General features: G+C 48.1%; 1 protein-coding gene across 1 annotated transcript; it reads right to left on the bottom strand.

Moving 5' to 3' along the window:
- Positions 1-18,031: 18,031 nt before the first annotated feature.
- On the bottom strand, positions 18,032-23,311 carry LOC128721271 (unconventional myosin IC). Its single transcript, XM_053815006.1, has 8 exons — positions 23,186-23,311; positions 22,634-22,749; positions 22,018-22,480; positions 21,716-21,922; positions 19,912-21,648; positions 19,499-19,809; positions 19,319-19,418; positions 18,032-19,240 (listed from the first exon to the last, which is right to left on the bottom strand). The coding sequence occupies exons 1-8, from the start codon at positions 23,309-23,311 to the stop codon at positions 19,226-19,228; spliced, it is 3,075 nt and encodes a 1,024-aa protein (XP_053670981.1). The 3' UTR covers positions 18,032-19,225.
- Between the last annotated feature and the right edge of the window lie 272 nt (positions 23,312-23,583).

Genomic DNA, 23,583 nt, shown 5'->3' with positions numbered 1-23,583 from the left:
CCAGAGCGCAAATTCGGCAATTTTGTTACTTTTGTTCTCACTCGTATCACATGTGAACTGGAATGTGTCGGCGCACGAGAAATTGGCAAATTTAAATCATTCCACCTCGGTGGTTCTAATGGTTCACATGTGAGCGGAACGACACGACGCGATAGCCGCATCCGGTCAGCTATACCAGGTGAAGACGATGCGCATCTGTAACGAGTATTTCCTGCTGGCCATTTTCTGCGCCGCTTACTTCGTGGTGATGATAAAAGCTACCGCCTCGCTCTCGTTTTCGATTACTGCTGCTGACGGCGTAGTATAGCTGAATCCATTGCTTTACCGAAAGGACACCGTTCGCGCTTGCGACGTCAATAATGCTGCAACGGCCATGGTTGTTTGGGCCCACCGGAAGTGCTGCCATGGAGCCTTATCGTTTTCTTCTCGCAGTCTCGCAGTTCACATAGCATCAAACACCTCGCGCACAATGACGATTTGATGACGTGGTTTCTAGGTGAAACGTGCGTTTATCCTTATATTTCCGAATGATGCGTCATATCTGACACTTTGTCTCTCAAAAATGTGCAGTCTTCTCAATGACGGGCGCTCCCTTTTCCGGTCAGCAGCGATTAGCCTTTCGGTGCTATCTGTTCGAGAACTCGAAATGGCGTTAGGCTGTAGCCCTCCCGAAGATGGTTGTGTTTGTTTGCGCCTTAACCCGAAAGCTGCACTGGAAATGGCGCGCAACACCGCGTGTTTACTTGCCGTCCACGGAGGAGCGTTCAATAAAAATTAGTCTGACCCTGCGTCACACGGTATCTCGGCCACAAACGGTTCGGAAGCATTAACGGTCGGTGCGAGACGCATTCTCGGACCCCTTTCCACCGGCCGGCGGGTGTTTAATTTGTGCCACACCGTTGAATCCTTGCCTGGTTGTGCTGCTCTTCGGGGTTTCGGTTGGTTAGCGGCGTTATCTAAAATTCGAGAGAAACATACGCGTTAGAAAACCGTAAATGAAACGGCACGCCAAACGGGGAATGAGAAAGGGAGAGTTTGAGAGAAAATCGAAGAACTTCCCGACCGCTGGTGTTGTTAATAAATAGTGCTAAATCAAATAAACTGTGCATCGGAACGAGCCGACCCTCCCGAGCGCTTCCCAACCGGCCACAGTGTCTAACGCGGATGGTTACCGGGGCTCGAGAAAAAGGAAATAAGAAAAAAAGCAGCTCAGACAAGCGAGCCTTCATAAATGGGTTGGTCTGTTTTGGAGCGCCTTTTGCGCCCATGATTGGAAAACGGGTGTAAATGTACGATAAAATGAGCGTTGGAACGCCGTCATCGTCGTGCCGTTGTAACGACGTGACAGGAAAAAGAGAGAGCGAGAGAGAGAGAGAGAGAAAGGCTAATTGGTAAACCGATACGACGGGGAGTGGAAAAATCGAACGCGAAGAAACGATATGCAAACGAAAGATGCAAACTCACGGGACTTATAAATCATACGGAAATATTAATAGCATAGACAAATAAACGCACGCAAGCAACGCGGAGTCCCGCGTGATCGCTCGCGTTTCGAAAGTGGCCTGTCGCTGGGATGCGCGCCCTTCGCTCGGGTACCGTATGTAGGTGTAGGGAGGGAAGCAAAAAAAAACAACACAGAACCCACACCCAAGCCATGCCCAGCAATTCTGAGGCACTGTGGTATGTCCGATAATGAGAGGGACCGCATTACAAACTCGTTTCGCTCGAAGGGTGGACACACATTGAGGTGAAGACCGTCGCCTAGCCATCGGGGTGGAAAGGTGTTCTGGGATGGAAAAAAGGTGAAGGCACACACTAAGGGACAAACCACCCTACCGGCTCATCGATGGCACGCTGGGGGTTGAAGAAAAACTCCTCCAGCTTCGACGGACACAGCCACAGACACTTCTCGTCTCCAATCCAAGCGGATAAGCGCGCCCGAAAGAAGGCACACTGAAATGATTTAAACTTGTTTGCATCGATGATTCGTTTAAGCCCGCGTGTGCCCGAGAGCTGGCCGCAGCAGAATGGGTGAAAGATTGAATTAAAATGGCTCGGAAGGACGCCTGTCTCTGTCCCGCGGGATCACACGACGTCCCACAATCCGGGGCCTGATCCGATGGTGCCGTTGCTTTTGGTTCCACACTCGCCTGCCACGATGAGCCATCAAATTGTAGCCTTCGCTTGAGTGCCGATTATGGTGTGTAATGATTGAGGATTCCGATGCGCTTTATATTCTCCGTTTCTCCGTGCGCCTTGTGGTCATGATCTGGATAGGGAAATTACACGAGCCCTCCCCCTTCTGTCGACCCAGAAAGCGGACGGTAAACCTTGGCGCGGGTCAACGGTAATAAACAATATGACCGAATCGTAAGCGACATCCAGAGATCTCGGTTGAAGGTGTTTAATAAAACTATTAAAATAAAAAAGTATCGCAATTTTACGACACCGCCTGCACAGTTTATAATTCCACTCAACTAAACCATGGCCAGAAGGCGTTATTATTGCATCTTTTTATGTGATTCCGCACAAACGTACTTTCGAGTCAACGTTACCCACAAGCGCTTGTTCTGAGATTGGAGTTGTTTCGAGGACATCATTTCTTCATCCCTTCATCTAGACAGATAGGATGCAGTTTAAAAAGCTTCACCCACTAAGAAATCTCACGGCTTATGCTCTCCCAAGAGTCCCAAAAAGGTTCCTTCAATTTCCTCCTCTAAGCCGCCCGTAACATCTCATCTCACTCGTGTTTATATCGCCAACAGATATGACACATACTGCAGGGGTTGTTCAACTCCGTTGTGCTTTTCCTACCGGATTATTGAACAAGAAAGCTTCAACCCTTCGCTTGATGCCGTCGTGGTACCTCAGAAGACCCCCGGGACCAACCTACCGAAGTCATCCGGGTGCTCGCAAGTACACCTAATCCGTCTTCGGAGGAGTCGGTGAAAGAAAGCACTCATCATCATCCGCGCTAACTGCACCCTCGCGGTGGCTCGCACCAATACTTTCAAACTCCCACCAGTCAAGCATGGTTTTACTGACCAGAGCCACAAGGTTCCTCACTTCTAGCGCGTCTTTCGCCTCAATTTCTCACCCACCTCGAGCACGGATTATTGGTTTTACTAATTCATTAGCGCGATGAAATTGAAAAATGATGCCCGTAACCAGATCTCTCACCAGAGTGTGCGGGCGCGGGCGCGTTTGGGTGAAAATGGTGGCTCGGCGGTGGTGTATTAAGGTTATGGGTGCTGTCGGTGCTTCTCGCGGCTCGTGATCCCCCGGCCTGTGGGCTCTTACCCCATCCAACATCTTCCTCTATTCGACCGAAGAAAAGCCTCAAGAAGCGAATGGGGGTTGTGCTCTTAGAGATCGAGAACTCCCTCCCGACCCATCGCACCTTTTTGGATATTGATGAAGTTTCATTACGGCGCATTCCGATGCTTGCTTGGGCTTCAAACAGGCACAAACTCCCCATTAACGGATCCAACCCTCCACCCCTGCCCCAGTGGCCCTCCTTCACGAGCTCTCCCGCAGGGTAATTAGAATGCAAGGCGAGGATCGACCACCTCCAAAGGCGCACGGATCGCGCGTTAAGCCCCGTAACCAAACGTGTTTCCACATGATGCTTCTTTCTTCTCCGTATTCCATTCGAACCTCCCATTCGAGACCTCCCGCTCCGGCTCTTCGGGGTGGTTGGGGTGCCAGTTAAGGCCCACTTGGGGGTGGGAGAGAGAGAGAGAGACTCGTTTAAAAATGCTCAATGTCCGCCACGCCGTTTTCGAAATTAGCATTAAACGGCGTCATTTCACACGCGCAGATCATCGGGTTCGAGCTTTGCCGGTGTTGGACGGGGTGGACGGGATTTGAATATTGCTCGACACGGATCGCGTCGATTAGTGGGAGAAGAAATGGAAGAGAAAAAACCACCCCCAATGGGGGTGGAAAATAAGAAACCACGGGTACACGACGTTTGACAACTCACCGAATTAATTCGAATTATTCCAATTGTCGCACAAACTCGATGGTGTTTTCTCGCGAAACGCGGACTCGGCACGGACACGCACAGCTTTTCCACAGCTTTCCCACGAGCAACAAATAGGACGACGCACACTGACCGGCCTGCTGCGATTGCAGCTACTAAATCCTGCCTTTTGACGGAAGTAATTAAACAAACCGAGAGAAAAAAAAGAAACAGCAAAGGCTACTCTGACCGCTACCGGGATGGTTTGGTTGCGATTGCGCAGAATCACGATGCCTTCACGGCGTCGTCGTCGTCTTCTTGGTGGTTGGCGCGAGGACTTTTCGCTGCCATCTTCCACCGGAAGCACAGTCGTTTTCTTATTGGGAAAATAATCACTCCCCAGGACACGCCAGCTGTTGGCGGTGTGAGAACGTGAAACAAAACCCACCATATCCCGGGGAACGGATGGCCAAACCGGGAAGCAGTGATAAATGGATGCTGTCGGCGAGAGGGTGCACAAAATTGGCGCATAAAATTTTAATGCTTAAGACAATTTTTAAACCTCGCCGAAATGCCTTTTTGAAGTGCGAACGATTGGAGAAATTTAAATTTTAAATTATGAAGCTGCGCTTTCCTTCGTCCTTTATTTTCTTCATCACCTGGCGGAATCGAGAAAGGAGAAAGAGAGAAAGCTCTACTGTTGGGAAATGGTGCCCGACAAAGTTCGTCTTTTTTCTTTCATTCGTTCGCTTGCATGCACGGGAAATGCTTGAGCTGCGCGTTTTACATCGACCCTCTTCGACGCTTGAGGCGCACTTCCATAGCCATAGTTAGTCCTTAACGTCCCCCGGGCGCGCATGAGGGTGTGTGACAGATCCTGTTTGAATGTCTGCGAATACATGAATATCCTCTTTCACCTCGCGCATAAGAGGGGGGGGGGGGGGGTGGGAAAATCTTATTTTCCCTACCACGTTTTTTTCTTCGTCTTCCTCTCCATTCCGTATTTTCCAACCCACGGCATCGCCCATCTCTCTCGCTCACTCGCTTTTCTATCTTCGAGGTTTTTCATTCTACCGAAGCATTTCCCTCTCGGCGTCACAAACCGCCCCCGCTTTCTCTCCTCCTGCACACCCGCCAGTTGCGGAAACTTTCAAGTATTTCGTATCCAATTTAAATTTACTTTCGCTCTCTATCTTTCATCCCCTTCCGGCTCCTGGTAGGGTCCTTTTTGCGCGCAGCATCCTTTGGTGCCATTCTCTACCACTGCTGCTCCGGCTTTTCTCCTACGCCTTCCTTGCCACCCAAAAATGAGCCAATCTTATTACAGTGCCACGGTTCCCTCCCTTCCCACACCCCCAATTCTCCCCCGCCCGCTTGTCTCTCAGCTAAAGACGCCGAAGGAAACGCGAAAAAATAAAAATCAACTTCCACATACACACACACACACATCCCTGGTCGAGCTGTATTCCGCAGTTCCCGGCACCCACAGCATCGCGTCCCAAAAGGACATCGTCCTTGCTGCTCGTTAGCGTATCGACGCCGCCGAGCGGTGCGGCTCGCGCAAAGGGACAACCGGATGGAGGAGTGCCACCTCCTTCTTTTACTCCACCCTCCAACCCAAACAGGGTGTACTTTTTCTCCAGCGTTTTTCCTTACAGTGGGAGGGTTTTTTTTCCTTTTCTTACTTCGCGCCGCTCGCCGGCCAATAAATCCAACGCGCGCGACACGGGTGATAAGGGAAATTTTTTGCGATTTTCCTTCCCCGGGGGAGGTTTTTTCTTGCTCCTGCTGTGGCACGTGGGTAGAGAAGAGAGGAGGGTGGGGGGGGGGGACGTTCAAACACAGTTCCTTGGATTTCCATCAAAGCAAGCCGCGCGCGTGGTGACAAGGACAGAACGCTGCAGGACGAAAAGGCGAAGAAAGTGGATTTCGCTTGCTTCCAGCGCGCCTTCTCACAATCGAAGCGCGTGTGCGTGGATGGGTGGGAGGCTGTGGGTGGTTGTGTGTGTGTGTGCGGCGCACAATGCTCTCGGCCATGATTTATTTCCATTTTTTAAATTTGTTTTCCCATTTTCCCCCCGGGTTCCAAGCGTCCTTCGAGAGCACGGGGTGCTAGGATGGAATTTTCCTCGCACACATACGAGACGGGCCGGATCGATTGTGTGCGGCGCGTGTGTGGTTTCGCCGCTCACATGTGCGTGTTTTATGCAAACGCATTAAAACGATACCACCACCAACGCACCGACGTGTTCGGTGAGTCGTGATCTTAAGCGAATCTTTCCTTTTTTCGTACATCCTTACTTTGCATCCCGTGCCGAAGAAAACCGCGACCACAATGTCAACGTTCGAAACGTGTATTCTGCGCGTGTGACGTTGCAAAAAAAGGACGAAGGCCATTGCGTCATTTGCGCAGCGTTGTTCGAGGCTTCGTTTTAGCGAGTGGAGTTAAACGCTTCTAAATAATCGAACACAGGTCGAATTGCGGACGAGAAGAAGGATGGTTCTTGTGCAAAGGACGATAAAAAGGCACTTCGAACCATCCTGTTCCTGTTCGCAATAACGGTTCATTCAGCTCCAACTCCGGCACTAGGTGTTCGTTGTTTTAATCGCAAACAAACGGTCTAACATCCTTCGAATTGCAACTGTTACCAGGCCGGTCCGTTTTTTTCGGAAAAATTATCGTCTTTTTATGGTCCCAAGCTAGCGGGCGGGTCTCAAGACACCAAATGGGTAACAACACACCAAAAGTTCGCCTGCCACAGGGTGTGTTTCGCCCTTCGGTAGCGCATCTGTCGCCTTCCGGCACATCCTTCCTTCTGCCTCAGTTTCCCCGTACTGGCGCAGATCCTCTCACCCCCTGGGTTTGGGTTCCTTTCACCATTTAGTACCACGTCCACTGTGCCGTTCACCGTGAGCAAATAATCAATTAGTCGACTGTATGTGTCTCCTTTTTGGCTCTACCTTCCACGGTGTCGTTCGCTCGAAAATTCTTCCCAGAATGCAGCACGACAGAACCCGCCGGGACGGACCTCACCTCAGGAGTCCCGATGACAACGGGCAGGCCATAAATTATATTTCCTTCGCTTTGTTACAAACACACCGTCGTCCGCCACACCACCGGGGCTACATCCGTGCCCACAAAAATACGATTATGGTGAGGCATAAACCTGAATCGAGAGCCTACCCATCAAGGTGGCATTCGGAGAGTTGGCCGGCGGAAGGGCCCGGATCCGGGGGAGGGTGCGAAAGGATATCGACAAATCAACAGAAAACGAGGATATACATACAGGAGAGAGCAAAAAAAAAAAAAGAAGAGCAATACACATCAAAACACAGCGGAATGAAATCGAAGAAAACGCATCGCTTGAATGTACCAGGAATGAGGGAAAGTGAAACAAAGAGAAGACGAGGAAAGGTGAGAGGGGACTCCAGCGTTGGGAGGAGAGAAAAAAAACCCTAACGTCGAAGCGCAAGTGTTGGAAGGTAACAAGCGTCCGGCAGGAGAAGGAGCTAGAGAACGACGCTGGTGTGCCTTGGCAAGCGTATCCTGGGGAACAGATGGAACTAGGGAGGCCCAACCGAAGGAAAAGGAGCAAAGCGAAGGAACCGAGGAAAGAGCAGCAGAAGCTAGACGAAGTGAAATGGGGTGGGGGAGAGAAACAAAAAAAAAGCGAACGATAAAAAAATGCACCACACAAACACGCACACGGATGGAACCGAAATCCGAAACGGAGGTTTGCTCCTTTCCTGCTGGGTGTCTAAGGATCCTCTCCGGTAAGGTGATGTGTGAAGAGTGTTTCCTTTTTTTTTCTTTTAATTCTGCCTGTCTGCTTCGTACACCTTTACGAGGTGAGATAGCGTGAGGGTTTTGTTTACTTTCGAGCTGTCAACTACCAGCGCACATACACACGGAAGGGCACGGGCACTATCTCAAACCGCAAACCGAATGGGACGCGCGGTGGGAAAGAAGCATAAAACATAAATTTATAGCATCCCGAGCCGGCCTCACGCGATAATATGCTACCATCGGGGCTGTTGGGATGCCGTGAGCGACACACAAGGGTCTGGAGGGATCAGGTTTTCCAATTTTCCAGTGGCAGTAGGCGATGATTTCTTACCTTCGACCGGAGCGCGCGCTCGCGCAAGGACGACGCGTCACCGTTGTAAACGAGGAGGGCCGCCTATCGCTGTATTCGCCTTTTATCCCCGGTCCGGAATTGCTGCTGCTGCTGCTGCTGAGGCACACGCCAGTCCGATCGTGTCGCGAGATTAATCGTAAGGTGCTGGCGATGCAGGTGAGAGACAGATCGCCGACGTTTGAAGCACCTTCCGGACAGCGCGATCCCCCACGTGTGCGTGTTTGCGCGTGAATCGAGGTGTCGTTGCGTTTTCCCGTTCTTTTTTTTAATGGCTCAATTGGGGCGCATTTGGACGACTACTGGCCTAGATGCTGGTGAGTGGTGGGAAAGAAAGGAGAGAGAGAAAGAAAAAAAGGATAAATATTTAAAATCACTGTTACTTGGGCTAACTGCTGACGAGTCTCAGTAGGCCTTTGTGTACGATCGAGCCACACTGTCGCCCAAAATGGCGTCCCAAATAATTGCGTTCACGCGACTTTTAACTAGCACACACGGGCTGCTCTCGCGGGTCCCAAAAATTCACCGTCTCGCTCTCACACCCGTCCACGGGCATCACACTACGAGTGCGGGTCGCACATTGCAACCAAGTGTGAAATAACGCTCATATTCCACACACCATTTCTATGGCACTTTCGACGATTCGACCCAAGCAAAACGGATGTCGTTCATTAACTGATCAAATTATGATAATTAACACACACTCTCGCTCGTCGGCTCGCTTCCCTCCCCTTAGGACGGGATTTCCTTTCACGCCGGAACCGCTGAAGTACTTGCCAGAGTGCGTCATTGCCCCATTTTTTTTTCAACCCCCTGAGAGGGCCATATTCTCGCTAAACCGTCGCTGATGTTAATTAAAGATTGTGCGCGTGTGAAGTGATTTCAGTTTTGGTCGCTCGAAACGGACGCACAAACATGCTGGGACACCCCACAAACAATGTGTGCCCTCTGGTGCGTGTTTGTGTGGGCCTTTTTCCTTCTTTTTCTTTGAACACACACTGCACCCGAAGGGTGTGGCACGTTCCTGCATTCAGGCACCAGCATATACAACCCCGCGGAGGAGCCCATCATCGTCATTTACGGTCCACGAGAGCGTTCCCCCGGATATGGTAATTGTTCGATGCCTCCGGACTCACGTTTGGTGACGCGATTGTGGTGGAAAATTGTCCGATTTTTACTCGAAACAACTCGAAACAACGTGCGTCAGGCGTTGTTGCATTCGGTGGCCTGAAATCCAACCGGAAGCAAGACTGAGAACGAACCGAAACGGGTGGCCTGTCGAATGTTTTTACACACCTTTGCTGTTGGAAACGTAATTTTTGCAAATTGATTGCTAATTTATGGACTCCGTCTCCCGTAAGGACCGGCTTCAGGCGCACCGTTTGAGCGTTAGTTAGATATTTATGAAACACACTCTCGCCTGCTCTAAGCGAACGGAATGTGAATGAACTGCTGGCAACGAGCTTCCACCGGGACGGTTGTTTGCTCAACGTTAATTTAGCTCATCTTACGGTGTCATGTTGGGGTTTAAATCGTTATGATTTACGAACGACATGGAGCATATAACAGCCGCGGAAACGGAGCGAGAAAATGGCTGTGCTTGCTTTAAATGGGAACGGCCCTTTAGAACGTGTGTTCGATGGATCGTCGTCTGCCATCGATGGTTTGCCAGCTGACAACGCCACCGGGTCGATGGGGATTTAAAAATAATGTTCATTTTCGCATTAAAAATGTCTCTTCTCTCCATTGCAATTTATTCTAATTGTTAATCAGCCTTAAAGCAATTGCCTTCAGCTCCATTTAATGGCTCAAGAACAGGAGCATAGTCATTTAAGAATTTTCAAAAGCTTCCTACTTTGATTAGTAAATGGTTTATGCAAATTTCTAAAACATCGTAGAACCTTCATTCTGTTTCTTAAGTGCAGTGATCGGACACCATTTGCATTTAAAAAAAGTAGATAAATGTATGCATTATTCATTCAGTATGCATATCCTTGAACATAAAAAAGTACACGTAGATCTACGACACGTGACTGGTAAAATATATGTTATCTTGGTTTTGATTCTAGTAGCATTAGTAGCGAAATAAAATCTCAAAAATTACACTTTTCTTATTTTAAAAAGAAAAAAAATACAAAACCTCATATGTTGGTTAACAATCCGCTAGACATCCTCTTTGAGAATTTCTTTTACAGTAAAAAAACTCAAAATCAGAACAAAATGAAGCTTTCCGAACAGCCAGCCCCGAAGACAAGCTTCCAACAACTGCCCTAATGGAAAGTTGGTCACCTTCTTCACTGACATAACATCATGCACTTCTACCGAATGATCGGTGGTTTGTTACGGCCAATGCTCGTGATTGTTTCACTAAATTACACAACAATGTACGTACACGAGAAGAACATGCAAGAAACCAAATGGGGATGGGATTGTCGCACACATGCGACGGTACGCGGGCACAATTATCTCCACCCCCTCCCAAAACCCCTTCGCTTCGTGTTCTTTAAATAATTGCTATCGCAAAGCTCTTCTAACCGTCATCGTGATCGGTGTGCACGTGTGCATACGATCGAATAGGACGTCAGTGGTGGGGATTGGGCGTGAGGAAGCAGGAATTTAATTCCCTTCCGCCACCACAAAAGGGCCAGTAGTCGGTTTGGTAGGTGGGAGGGCTGCTCTAGGGCATGCAACAAACGGTTGTGGCCGTTTGTTCAGGCACACAATTCAACCGAAAACAAAATCATCATCCCCAGCCATGTGTGTCAATCCATTTCGTTCTTGAGCTCATTTTTGTTCCTATTTTGTGGAACGTGTATGTATGTGTGTGCACGTTTTTTTTATGCTTCGCTACTCCCGCCGTCGAATGGCATTTCACCGAAGATTGCCCTGCCCTTCCGGTCCTTCCTTCGGCGCTTTCCAACAACCTCCTCTTTCTTCACCACCCTCTAATCTGCTGGATGTCGCGCGAGGCAATTGGGATGGCGGAGGGGAGGGTGGCTTGCAAATTAAATGAATTAAATGGAAGCAACCACCCCGGGGGACCACCTCTTCCACGCCCAAAACGGCGCGTGATCGCGTTCACAGGCCCTAATCAAAACGATTGTCACGGCAATGGGGAACGCTATTTGACACCTATTAAAATTATTACTTCCATCTGCGCCGTTGCCGTTGTCGTTGGGAGCAATTTTAACGGTAAAACTCGGCGCTACTGCCGGACGAGATTTGTGTGATTTGTGATGAGTGCGAACTGACGTTTTAAACATGGCTAACATTATGCATCCTATCAGGTTACGCGTGCGTGCAATCGGACCACCGAAGCAGCATAAAATGCACCTTCTCGGACCAAAAGCTTTTGAATAGGCACCACCACCGAAAGGAAGGGGTGTGTTTGAAACAAACAAAACGAAAAATGAGCAAAAACCGTTTTTTCCCCCTTTTCCGATCGCAATTAATGCACCATCTTTCCGGCAACCGATCGAAGGGCACGACGAGCCCTTTCCCGTTGTGCCGCGAGGCCCAATCTGCCGCGAGCATAAAATATTCATTTTAAAATGATTCCCGCCCCCGTTTCCACCATCCTCCACCCTCGCAAGCAGAGTTTCTCCACCCTCGATGTCACCAACGGGCGCGTTTTGTCCCTTCCCGGCCCATCCTTTGAACGCGCGTGTATGTGTGTATTTTTTTTTCACTGCTTCTTCCTTGTAAATCAGCATGAAGGTGTGGAGAACTAATTTAAATTAAAATATCCAGTCAATAAAGCCGCGGCCCGCGGAACTCACTCCGTCCCGCTGGTTCACACCCTCTCCTGTGCATTGCTAGGGGTGGCTTTTATCTCATACAACCCCCGCACACGAAGTGTGGGTGTGTGGGAAACGGTAAAACTTTATAACGATATACACATTTATGTACGGATGAGGAGGGAGAAGAAGAAAAAGAACAGGAAGAAGCTAAAAGTGGCAGCATAAAGCGACGGCAGCAGGAACGAACGGAATACGCAAAGAAATCTTCGAATGAATATTGACGAGAAGAGAACGCGAGCCTTTGGGAGGAGGAAGGACGGAGAAGGACGCCGCGATCAGCCCCCGAAGTAAAGGGGATGTTGTGGGTGGGTGGCGGGGATCACGATGAGACAACAATCGAAAAATATCCGTCCGCTGTGAAAGGGGGTGGCAGAACGCGAATGGGTGGGAGAGATGGAGCGAGGGAGACGGGGCAGAATGCGCGGGGGTGTCGCGGGACGTGGACGTGAGAAGGACGGGGAAAAGAATAACATTAAAATAAGGTCCCGGGGACGACAGACTAACAGCAGAAGGAGGAGAAGAAAAAAAAAACCCAGCTTTTGCTCAATTTCCTTCTCGCTCTCTCTCTCTCTCTCTCTTCTTTCGCTGTTTCTCTCTAGCACACCCTCGCGGGACACCAACCACACACACACACACACACACACGGAGGCGCGTACGCACGAGAGATCTCTCTAAATTGTCTCTTTATGCTTTTTCGTACTGCTTCGACACTCGGGCCCCATTCTTTCCCGTTGCCAAGAACCTTTCGCCTCTCAATCAGTAACGATGTATTTTCTCGATATTGTCAATCAATACACCCTTTTCCCTTTTCCCGTGGCCAAAACCCGCCCCACCTTTCCCCACCCCACCCAAGCAGCAACCCCTTTGCGAGTGTGTTTGCATAAAAAAACTCCTGCCACCCCTAGGCTAAGGCCATCTCGCTCACGTGAGCCTCTTGCTGTGCTGCTCTCGCGCACACACACACACACACACACACCGGGCCACCGGACGCGATCGACATCTTTCTCCCCCACGTTAAGGGGTGAAGTTTTTCTTCCCCGCGCGAAAGAAAGCGGTCGGCGCAAATAAAAAAAAAAGCACACACGGTATGCATATTCCCAAATATCATCATCCTCTTGCACACACGTACGGGCGCGCGCGCGCAAACACACGTATGATAATTCCCTACGCTCGGGGAGGGTCGTTGAAGGTGTAGGAGGAGTTTCCGCGAAGGGCTCGCGCGCGTGTGGAAATCGCGGAACACCTTTCGCTTGCGTTTTCACCGGGTTCGGCGGCGGATAACAGAAGTATCAAGGGACGCACTTCCTTCTCGGTTTCCACTTCCTTTCTTCCTTTTCAAACACACACACACACACGCGCGTTCGCAAACACCAGCCCTTGTTCGCCCTTTTCTCATCTGTCTTTCGCTTTCTCTCTCTCTCTCTCTCTCTCTCTCTCTCACACTCTCATCAAAGCAACCCTAACTGCACCGTGGTTCCTTGCGAAATCGCACATCGCAGCATAATCGAAGTCGGCGCGGCGAGGAGATACGCAAACATAACCCCTTTTTTTTCGGGGCACCCATGAGCATACACGCGGTTATATTCGACACAAAAATATCGTCCTGCTCGGGGAAGCAAAGGGCAAATGGAATAAAAAAAAATGGGCGCGCATGGGGGTATGAAGATGGAACGAGCGCGACGGTTTATGTCGAAGACGATTTATGGAAGTCTCGTTTCCGCACGTACACTCGCGCGCGTGCTGTTTTGCGCACATTTCGCGCGAATGGGCGAGTGGAAATTATAATATAAAAAAAGTGCAAATAGAACCATTCTTCATTTTTTTGGCTGTAAAAAATGCACACATACTGTTGCGTGATTTTTTGGCATTATTTTAAGGTAAGAAAGCTGCCCCTTAGGCAACCAACGGAGGACCCTTTTATGTGGGGTTATTATTTTTTGAGCACTGTTTTACAATGTTTCACTGAATTTTGTGCTCATTTCCTACAGATGCACGCATTTCTCATAATGCATCTCGTGGGCCCGGCGGTGATGCACCAGGATTGTTTGGAAGAAAGAGACGAACAAAAAAGGGCAAAAAAGGGAGCAAGCGAGAGACACTCAAACATGAAGCAGACGCAAAGGCAGACGGATGATAATGAACCGAAATGTGTTTTTTTTTGTTTAATTCGCACTTGGTTCGCGTAATGCGTGAGTTATATCCTCGCATCTCCTGCTATCTCTCTCTTACTCTCTTCTATTCTCTCTCGTGCCTTCGTTGGCAGAAAATTGCATACTTCTCCTTTTTACGAGTTGTTTTTTTTTTCGTTTTTCATCACCGCCATTCAATTCACTGCACTTTCTGCATTCTCTCCACACGCGCGCGCACACACACGTTCACGCCACACACATACTCACACGCACGTGCACTTAAAACAGGCGAACCGATGTTTCTCGGCTTGCGCTACACTTGCACTTTGGCACGGAGAAGAATAACAACCCTAAAAAGAGACAGCGGATATAGAAAAAAAAACTCACAGCTCACAGATGAAACAGGATGGGGTGAGAGCGAGAAAGCAAAGCCGGGACCTCACGCAACCGAGCAGAGCGAGAAACAAAAGGGATGCCGAGCGCGCGAGAGAGTGCGAGTGTGGCAACGAATGTGTTGCTCTCTTTCCCACAAGCAGTGAATGAGCGAGCAAGCGAGCTACTCGCGCCGTTTCATTCGGTACATCCTTGCGCGAAACGTAAATCCAAGATGCCGAACGGGCCTTCTGGTTCTTCTTCTCCTTCGGCAATCTTTTTTTTTCATGCTCTATTCACGCACTCCTCAAAGAAAACTTTCAATGGGCACATAAAACAACGGCAAGGAATTTATCCGCTCCTCCCGTGGCCGTGGCACACCCGCGGTTCCAGCGAATAAATCCTGGGTGTGTGTGGCTGGTACCATTCTTTTCATTTTCTCCCGATTTACTTACGCTCCCTTCTTTTTTTCGCAAACCCCCACGCAAGCACGTACTCAATATTCACCTTGATTTTCGATTCCGCACAACACCCGCACACCAAAGGGCTGCCGCCGTTGGTTCGGTTCTTGCTGCAACCAAAGACGCGAAGGGACTTTTGCTCGTTCGAACGAGGATCACACGCGCCCTCGCACACTGCGATGTCCGTCCGTGTCCGATTACAAGGAAGGGTTGCTTTTCTCACACCATCGTGACAGTCGAGCAGCCCGGAAATTGTTAATCTTTTGCACACATTCACCTTTGGCGCCTATTCACCGTACGTCACCCAGCGCCCGTGTGGCAGCAGCGGCCCCGAATCAACACGCATCAATTTGGATAATTTGCCCCGTTCGGATCTTTGCGCAAACAACACTTCGGGGTTGGGAGGAAACCGCAAGTTGATTGATGCCGCCACACACTGGAGAGCACCTTTACTTCTTCCTGTCACTCGCGTCCGTGGCGTGCCGTTTTTTTGTGTGGCTAATTTTCGCACACGGCTAACATCACACACCGTTAGACGGTAACGCACCGGAAATGCGAACGGGGAAACAAAAACAGCACAGCGATCGTGAGGCGACAGACGCGGTCCGGCTCGCAAGCGCGCCCTTCCCGAGCGACCGTTAGAAAGAGAATGAAAAAGAGAGAGAGACAAGCCGGGCTTGAAGATGGCATCCGTGCACTCCGTTCTGAGTCGCTTCTGGTAGCGCGTGTTGGTGGGAGCGAGAAAGCTGCCAGCCGCTCTCGCTCGTTTTCTCTTTCGGAGCGCGGCTGAGAGCGACAGACGGAGCGGATGCGTACGCTGAGAGTGTAGTAGTGTTGCTGCTTGACCGACGTGTGGAAGGCATGAGCGCATTTTTCGTGCAGCATTTTCAAAACAAACGTTGTTTAGTTGCAATCTCCAAGGTTTTTGGCTCAAAAACAGATGAAAAGCTGTTGAAAATACTAATTATCAACTTACCTGCGGTCGTGTAAATCTCAATAATTATTCACCAAATTTTATTAATTCACAGATTTGTTTTAGATGGCAAACATCAAACAAAATAACATTTGTAAACAATTTATGGTTATGGTTATTGCAACACCGATCGATTGTAAAAAACAGAAGGATTACATTTTTAGTATGCACTAAAAATTTACGCAAAATTGATCATTGGAACGTACTGAATCAGAGTGTGTAATGCAGGGTTCGCATCTCAACGGCTGACGGATTTGACAGCCAAAGATAGTGTGCAATATTCTTGACACATAACGAAGCACATTTCTCTCTGCGTGCAGGGCTAATTTTACATGAATTTTTAACGATGTTTCATTGCACAATAAAACTCCTCTATAACATATGAAATAGGCAACTTTATTTCCTCCAGAATATAAATGGCTGTAGAAATACGAATGTTGTCACACGGCCAACCAGCTGAATGTATAGAGCCCAAAACGAGTCCCATGGCGGGATTCGTCGTATCCTTTTCAAAAGTAGATTCCAAAACGTGTTGCGGTAGGAAATGCTTATAAAATGTAGTAGCATTCTCAAACGCTGAATTCAGGAATAGCCTTCCCAATGAATCCATCGGGACTGGATTTTAGATTCTTTTTTATAATTAATGCTTTAACAAAGGGTACATAATGAAACAGCACGTCTACCGTATCTGTTTTCCTTCTTTTTTGGCACCTTTCGTACCCCTGTTCGTGTGGTTCTGGCAACAAGAAATGATCATTTGGTGTAAATTTTAAACCATTCCATTGAGAGTGTCCTTTCGGTCCCGTTTTCCGTCCATCCGTTCTGCTTTCCGCTTTCCCATAGCTTCGCCATTGTCTTCCCGGGTTTCGTTCATCAACGTTATCCATCATCCATCATGTTTCCGCTTCATGGTTCGCTTTGCTAGCTGGGCTGGTGGTTGGTAAATATCCTTTCCGTTCGTTTCGTTACATCGCTTTTTGTTTACAAATCATTCGACGACAAAGATGGACTAGGCGACGAGCGGAGCGCGCACAGGATATAAGTACAAGAATTTGAAGCATACTTCAACGCACCAACTCGAAAGGATCAGGATGGGAAGTGGAAGAAAAACCGGTTTTCTGTATAAAATGAAACAATATAGCCATTTGCAAACCATCGGACCAAACCTGAAGGAGAAACGTTTAATTTTTTTATGCAACCTAGAGACTGAGTTGTTCAGTAATTTGTGCTGATGGAAGTTATTAAAAAGCTTTGGAAGCTGCACATTGCCTCCGATGGTCTTCCGCAACCTACCAGTTAGAGCATAATTGTGCGAAGGGGACACAGGACATTAGGATGCACAGGAAACCGAACGGCGGGAGCAAACGGCGAAATAAAAGCATCGCACAATAATTAATGGTTGTTATGGTTCATCACACAGCCAGGACGTGCTGAAAATGTGTGTGCCGTAAGGTTCCCTCGGGTATAGGGACTAATAAAAAATTGGGAAAAAGGACACTCGGTACATAGAGCCGTGTCTAAGCCGGGCGCGTCCAGGCCTCATAAGCCTATCTCACCGCGATCATTGTCGCCACCCAGCACAAAACTCAAAGTGTATGGCCACAGTGCGCTAGATTAGGGGAGTACGAAGGAAAATTTATTGATAGGAAATATAGGTTTTCTCTCATTGCTTCCCTTACGTTGCTCCGGTTGGCGGATGTGTATGATGGCCCAACGGGAGCGAAATAGAGACGATGGATATTCCCTCGAATATTTGATTTTAGTTGTCGAAGGCCAATGGTACCGCTGTTTTCCACGCACGTCAGGACGAGCCCGGGGCCGTAAAAAATGTAATAAAAAAGCACATACTTGGCTCGTGCGCGTCATTAAAAAGCGGATACCCCTGTAGCTCATGTGCTTAGTTTAGGCAGGACAAATCCTTCCACATACACGCACACCAGGCACGCTTTGTAGCCGCAGCTGCACATGGCAGGCGCGCTCACACCTTATCTTCTAGAAGATTTTGCGTCTGCAGACGTATTAGAAAATCAAATCTAGCACAGCCACGCTAGGGGAGAAGACGGCAAGGGCACGCGTTCGTATTGTGTTAGTTTACATGCCTCGAATATGCGAGAATGAGCCCTGTCCTTGTTTATTTGAGAAAACACTGTATTTTGTGTTCGGATATTGCCACGAAATGAAGTATGAAAAGGAACGTCTTAGAAATAAAAATGTAATAATAAAACGAAAATGGGAAATTAATTGAAACTGTCTCTGCTCCTACCGGTTTCCTTCGTCCTCCGAGGGTGATCGCAATAGTAAAACAAAAGAATCAACTAACTCCAGAAAACAAACGATCATCCTGGCCAAACTGTCTACAATTTGACCTATCTGCTTGGTGCCAAAGTATTGTACATGCCATTTTGTAATTAATTAACTTCAATCGATTACATCGTTAAACATAGATTATTACTTACCGTCTGAATTTTCTCCCCTGCGCTATAGATAACGCTACCTAATATAAGAATCACTTGCGCCCAATAGTAGCTGCTTTTCTGTGCAAAAGTGTATGATAATTCTCCTCACGCCCAAGTCAGAAAGGATGGATCGCACGGAGCATCTTCGACGTTTACCTTCTTTGTATATCTTTCTATTTTTCTTTCTCTCTCTCTCTCTCTCTCTCTCTCTCTCTCAGACAAAAACCTAATGCTAATGGCACTTTTCTATTTTACATGGACAAGGCGCTATTATTCTTGCTCATTCTTATCCTTTCGCGAATTTATCCATCAGTTCCAAATGCGTAACGTACATACGCACATGTATCCTTGCGTGTGTTTTTTCTCCCTTCCCTAACAAAGCATATGAGGGCGTCGACCTAGTTTCTGTTCCCTCCCTTGTTGCCTCGATGTGTTTGGTTATGGGACGTTTTTTTACGTTTTCAAATTTCCCTTGCGAAATTTACTTGGTCCTTAGTTATAGGGAAAGAGTGACATGCGTTATGTGCAAAATTAGGGATCCCAGTTCCCCTAGTTCTCTCGCCCTTGCGTTTGCTAGAAAATAAACGACCCTTTTTTTAAACACTTCTAGCAATCTCGTGCCGATTTGAATTTTTTCGTTAAATTTCGTTCATTTTTAGGGTTAAAACTGCAACCTAATCACATCACAGCACAGTGGTGCTTCTCAGTATAAATTAGTTACCCCGTTACGGCTTGCGTGCTGTTGTAGGTTTACTACAGTACAATGGTGCATATGTGCACCGCCCGTCCGTAGCAGGGTATGGTATGAGCGTACTTGTTCCCAATCATCGCCGTTCAAAAATCATTCCTTACGCGATTCAAATCTATAACTTACTTCCGTATCTAAGTACCTGCCTTTTCTAGTTGTACCGCATCCCGCGGAACAGCCGTTTGATTATTGGCCAGCAATCTGAGAGCAAAAAAATGCGGGGCATTACATATGTTTTGCATATCATTATTTTTGTCATGTTAACATTTGTCCACTTACCACCAACAAATTGCCACTCTTGGCACGCGTTATGCTTGGCTGGGGACCTGTCTGTATTTCGATGACGCCAGTCTTTCCTCTGACTAGGTTGTGGGATAGCCTGGAAAAGAACGATTAAGAATTAATGCCTTTATATCCAGTACATTTCATGCTGTTGCACGTTTTATTATATCAACTTACGATCCTGTGTCAACGATGTTAACGATGCTGCGATTCTTAGTTACGTCCAGAATCCATATGCAGCACTCGATAATATCTGGAATGTCCAGTATAAGATCGCCCTTATCCTTTTTCAGCTCGAGCGGAATACGAATTAGCATTATGCCATCCCGTTCGTTGGTGATACAAAAGTCTATCTTATCCAGCGGTAGCCGATGTTTTTGCTTGTACGTTTTTCCATCCAGCAGATAGACCGCCTTGTTGGACAGCAGGAAGAACCGCTCGCGCGGTTTGTAGCCCCGCCGATCATATTTGACGACAGGAGTGGAATACTACGGAAAAGCGGAATCGAAAATGATTCATTATACATGCACGAGAGAAAATAGCGAAAGTATGGTTTCCTTTTCATCTATCTTTATCCATTCCCAACTTACATGCAGTTTTTCCCCATTCATTTGCGTGACGGTAAAGTTGGAGATCTGCGTCGCGTGCTGCTTCGATATGCGATCGTCCACAAACCATGGACCCACACTTTCCGGGTAGTTGCGTTTATGGTTCTTGAACACAGCTTCGCAAAGGACTTTCAGGTCTAGCTGCCGTTTCTTCTCTGCGTTCAGCCCGACACGATAGCATCGAGCGAGGTGGAGCTTATGCATCCGACGTAGTATCACCGACGCTTCCTGGCAGTGTTTGGGCGCGCCAATCCATGTGTGATCCATGAAGGTCTTCGGCAGGCTCTTAGACAGCTTCACTAACCAGTGACGCTTGGTGAGTTGAATGAACGATCGGTTGCATTCGTTCGGTGCATCGTGGCGTGTGATGAATCCCTTTATGAAGAACCGTATTTTGGCGGCGGCTTCTCGGCGCCGTTTCAACTCCTGCATCGCCAGGTACCGTCTGATATACGTCTGCCCGACGATAATTTTTGCACGGATCGCAAGATAGGCGTGCCGCTGGCGGCGACCCTTCCACCGAGCCTGTATGATCGAGGCAAGGTAATGCTTCTTTGCTTGGAATGCGTCTTCCGTGTCGAAGAGTGTCTTTGGGAACCGGATGAAGATCTTTGTCTTGCCCATCCGATAATCTTCCTTCTCGTAACCCAGCTCGTTCGCCAGTATCTGCACACCATCCTTAGCGGGACCGTGATAGTGCGGCCAGGTTTGCCGACTAAGACACTTGTAGCGCTGCAGGAACAACTCGTACGTGCGCCGATAGGCGAAACCTGCCCGCCGGACACGCAGATTCTCCATCAACCCGAGATATTTCACCTGGTGCCGTACCAGCTCCACATCAAACTGACTGTGTGTTTGCAGGTCGTTCGGTTTGATGCACCGGATGTACGACGGTTCCTTGCACATCAATATTTCCATTAGGTTGTTGAGCGAGTTTTTGAACTGCGTCACGGCCGTCTCAGGACGACGTTTGTTGCCGATATCCGAGGTTGGGAAACAGCTTTTGATGATGCCATTACTGCACTCGGACATTGCTTCTTTCAAGTCGCGAAATAGCAGATCGTTGTTCTTGTCCAGGAACCCGTGCACGCTGTACGTTACGTCACCGGCGTAGTGCACCAGTCGGAACTCATCGCGGCCCATCGTCTTCTGTACTGTGGTTGAGGCGCGACTATGACAGATGTAATGCTGGTGCGAACCAAGATTATCGTTCATTTTGGACAAGAAGCTCAGATCCGTCGGATCTCCCGGTCGCAGGCACTCTTCGTCCATAAGTGCCACGATACCTTTGTGCTTCTCTTCGATCAGATTACAGATCACCTTATTGTCAAAGTACTCGACTGGTACCCATTCGATACCCTCTCGCAAGTATTCCTCCTGCTCCTGCTTCAGCGTCAACTCGATAAACAGCTGCTGCAGCTTTTCGTTGCAGAAGTTGATGCAAAACTGCTCGAAACTGTTCTTCTTGAATATTTCGAAACCATAGATATCCAGTATGCCCATTACGCTGTTTTTCTTCGCGAGATTGGCCGCGTGCAACGAGGTGTTGATACGCGACACCAACCACGAGAACAAGCGATCGTACACCGCCTTGGCCAAGGCATCGCGAGCGTATATCGCAAGATCGCGGTTTAACGGACTCGTTACTATCTCACCTCGAGCCTCAATCGTGCGATGGGTAAATGCATTCGTCAGTTGCTCCTCGTTGCATCCTAAAAGCTGCAATTGAAAGGATACAATTAAATACACATGCCGGTTTGTTAAACATTAATGTTGCAGAAAATACCTTCGCAATCGCCGTTACCGATTCCGGCTTTAGGATTTTTGCTTTGCCTTCCTCCTCCGTGAAACCAACGTTGCCCATGTGAAGGACGGCGGCCACGATGTCAAGAATTTGTCGCTGCTCCTGCTCCAAAATCTCAATAACGGTCATCGCCTTCTGAACTACTCGGAAATTGTCAGCATCGCGAATGTTGGGAACGTTACCGTTGGCCTTAATGTGAAGGTGAAGATAAAAATAACCGAATATAATAAATTTGTGATCATCTCGTTTCAGTTTCGTTTCCTTCAGATTTTTGCCTCCCTTACCCCATCACTCAGATAGTAGAACGTGTCCAAATTACGCTTCAAATGCAGCTCACGCAGCAGATTATCGTCAGCGCCAGCAAGCAACTGGTAGAAGATGTGGAAATTTCGCTCTCCACCACTCTGATGCACGACGCGTGATTTCTCTAACAGATAGTTCAAAATGTTGCCGCCCTCAGGAACACCAGCAAAGTCGAACTGCACGTCCATGTACTTGCCAAAACGCGATGAGTTATCATTGCGGTTCGTCTTTGCATTTCCGAACGCCTCCAGGACCGGGTTGCTCTGCAGCAGCTTATCCTTGACCCCTTCGACATTGTGCGTGTGACCGGTGGCAGCCGCTATGAACTGTAGCACCTTCTTCGAGGCTTCCGTTTTCCCAGAGCCACTTTCGCCAGAGATTAAAATACACTGTCCTCGGTTTTCCTCCGTCAGCGAGCGGTACGCGTTGTCGCTGAGAGCGAAGCTAGAAAAAAAAAGAAAGCATCGATGCGCGACTCGTAAGTTTATTTTTGCAGCCAAGTGTAACCTTCGGCGAAAATGCCCGCGTCGCCATACTGTCTCGTGGATTGCACTTGACAAGTGTTGCAACATGCAAGCCAGGTTCGTTGACACTTACACATGCGGCGGGGCCTCGAAAAAGTGTCGCTTCCGGTACTCTTTGACGTCGTCCTCGGTGTAGATCGGGAGCTCCTTGTATGGGTTTACCGATATCAGGACATGGCCAATGTAGGTCTAAAATGAAACAGACACATATTACGCACATGAATCGTAACGCATCTTAGACGGACGTCCTCGTGTAACATTGCATGATGGTAATTTGATCGCTCAAGAAGAGATGGCAAAAGTTCAATTCGGTATTGCTTTCCAGCCTTTTTTGTTTCAAAAAAAGCTTAAAATATCAGATTTCGGACACATTTTCCCCTTTTTAATGTGACTGAACGGTAGATATGTGGAGGGTGCAATAAATGTACGAGCAAAGTGCAAGCACTACCCTTCCGAAATGAAATCGATATTAACGAACAATAGGGTGGGTTGTTTAGAATGTAGCTCTTATCCAAGGTTTCTTTTAATCAATTTAAGCGAAACATTAATATAAATCTTGTTTAGCGTTGATGTAAAATAATGGAAATAAGAGAGACGAATATAGCAACGTAAAAGAAATACTTACATAAATTAGATTCTCTTGAAACCGTTTTCGCAGGTTATCGATGAACGCATCCTCGCTCTGGTAATTCTCTAGCAGCACTTGATCCTGCAGACCTACCCGATCACGATCGTGTAGTCCTCGCTCCATTATGATTTCGATCCACTGCTGGCAGCTTAGTGTTCTGTTGGACGAAAGAATGTGTCGAAATGAACAATCAATAAAAGGGTACTTTTCATTCTATTATCAGTTCAAAAAATCAATCAATCCAACACGATTGCTCTCCATAAACGAAGACCGAGGAATAATCGAGCACCATCAACCATGCACCCGATCGGGGACAGATTATGTCACTCGGTATTCAGGTGTTGACGGAGGAACCCGGTCGTTATCAGTGACTCTTTGGAACTAAACAGCGGACA

The sequence above is a fragment of the Anopheles nili genome, chromosome 2, assembly GCF_943737925.1.
Source record: "Anopheles nili chromosome 2, idAnoNiliSN_F5_01, whole genome shotgun sequence".
Taxonomy (NCBI): domain Eukaryota; kingdom Metazoa; phylum Arthropoda; class Insecta; order Diptera; family Culicidae; genus Anopheles; species Anopheles nili.
The sequence above is the reverse complement of the archived record's forward strand: the minus strand, read 5'-3'. Positions and strand labels throughout refer to the sequence as shown.

Coding starts and splice junctions, on each gene's coding strand:
- LOC128721271 (XM_053815006.1), bottom strand. CDS start 23,311: ATGGAGCGAGGACTACACGATCGTGATCGGGTAGGTCTGCAGGATCAA. Junction 22,481..22,633: donor TTCGAGGCCCCGCCGCATGT/GTAAGTGTCAAC, acceptor TTTTTTTTCTAG/CTTCGCTCTCAGCGACAACG. Junction 19,810..19,911: donor TGAATGGGGAAAAACTGCAT/GTAAGTTGGGAA, acceptor GCTTTTCCGTAG/TATTCCACTCCTGTCGTCAA.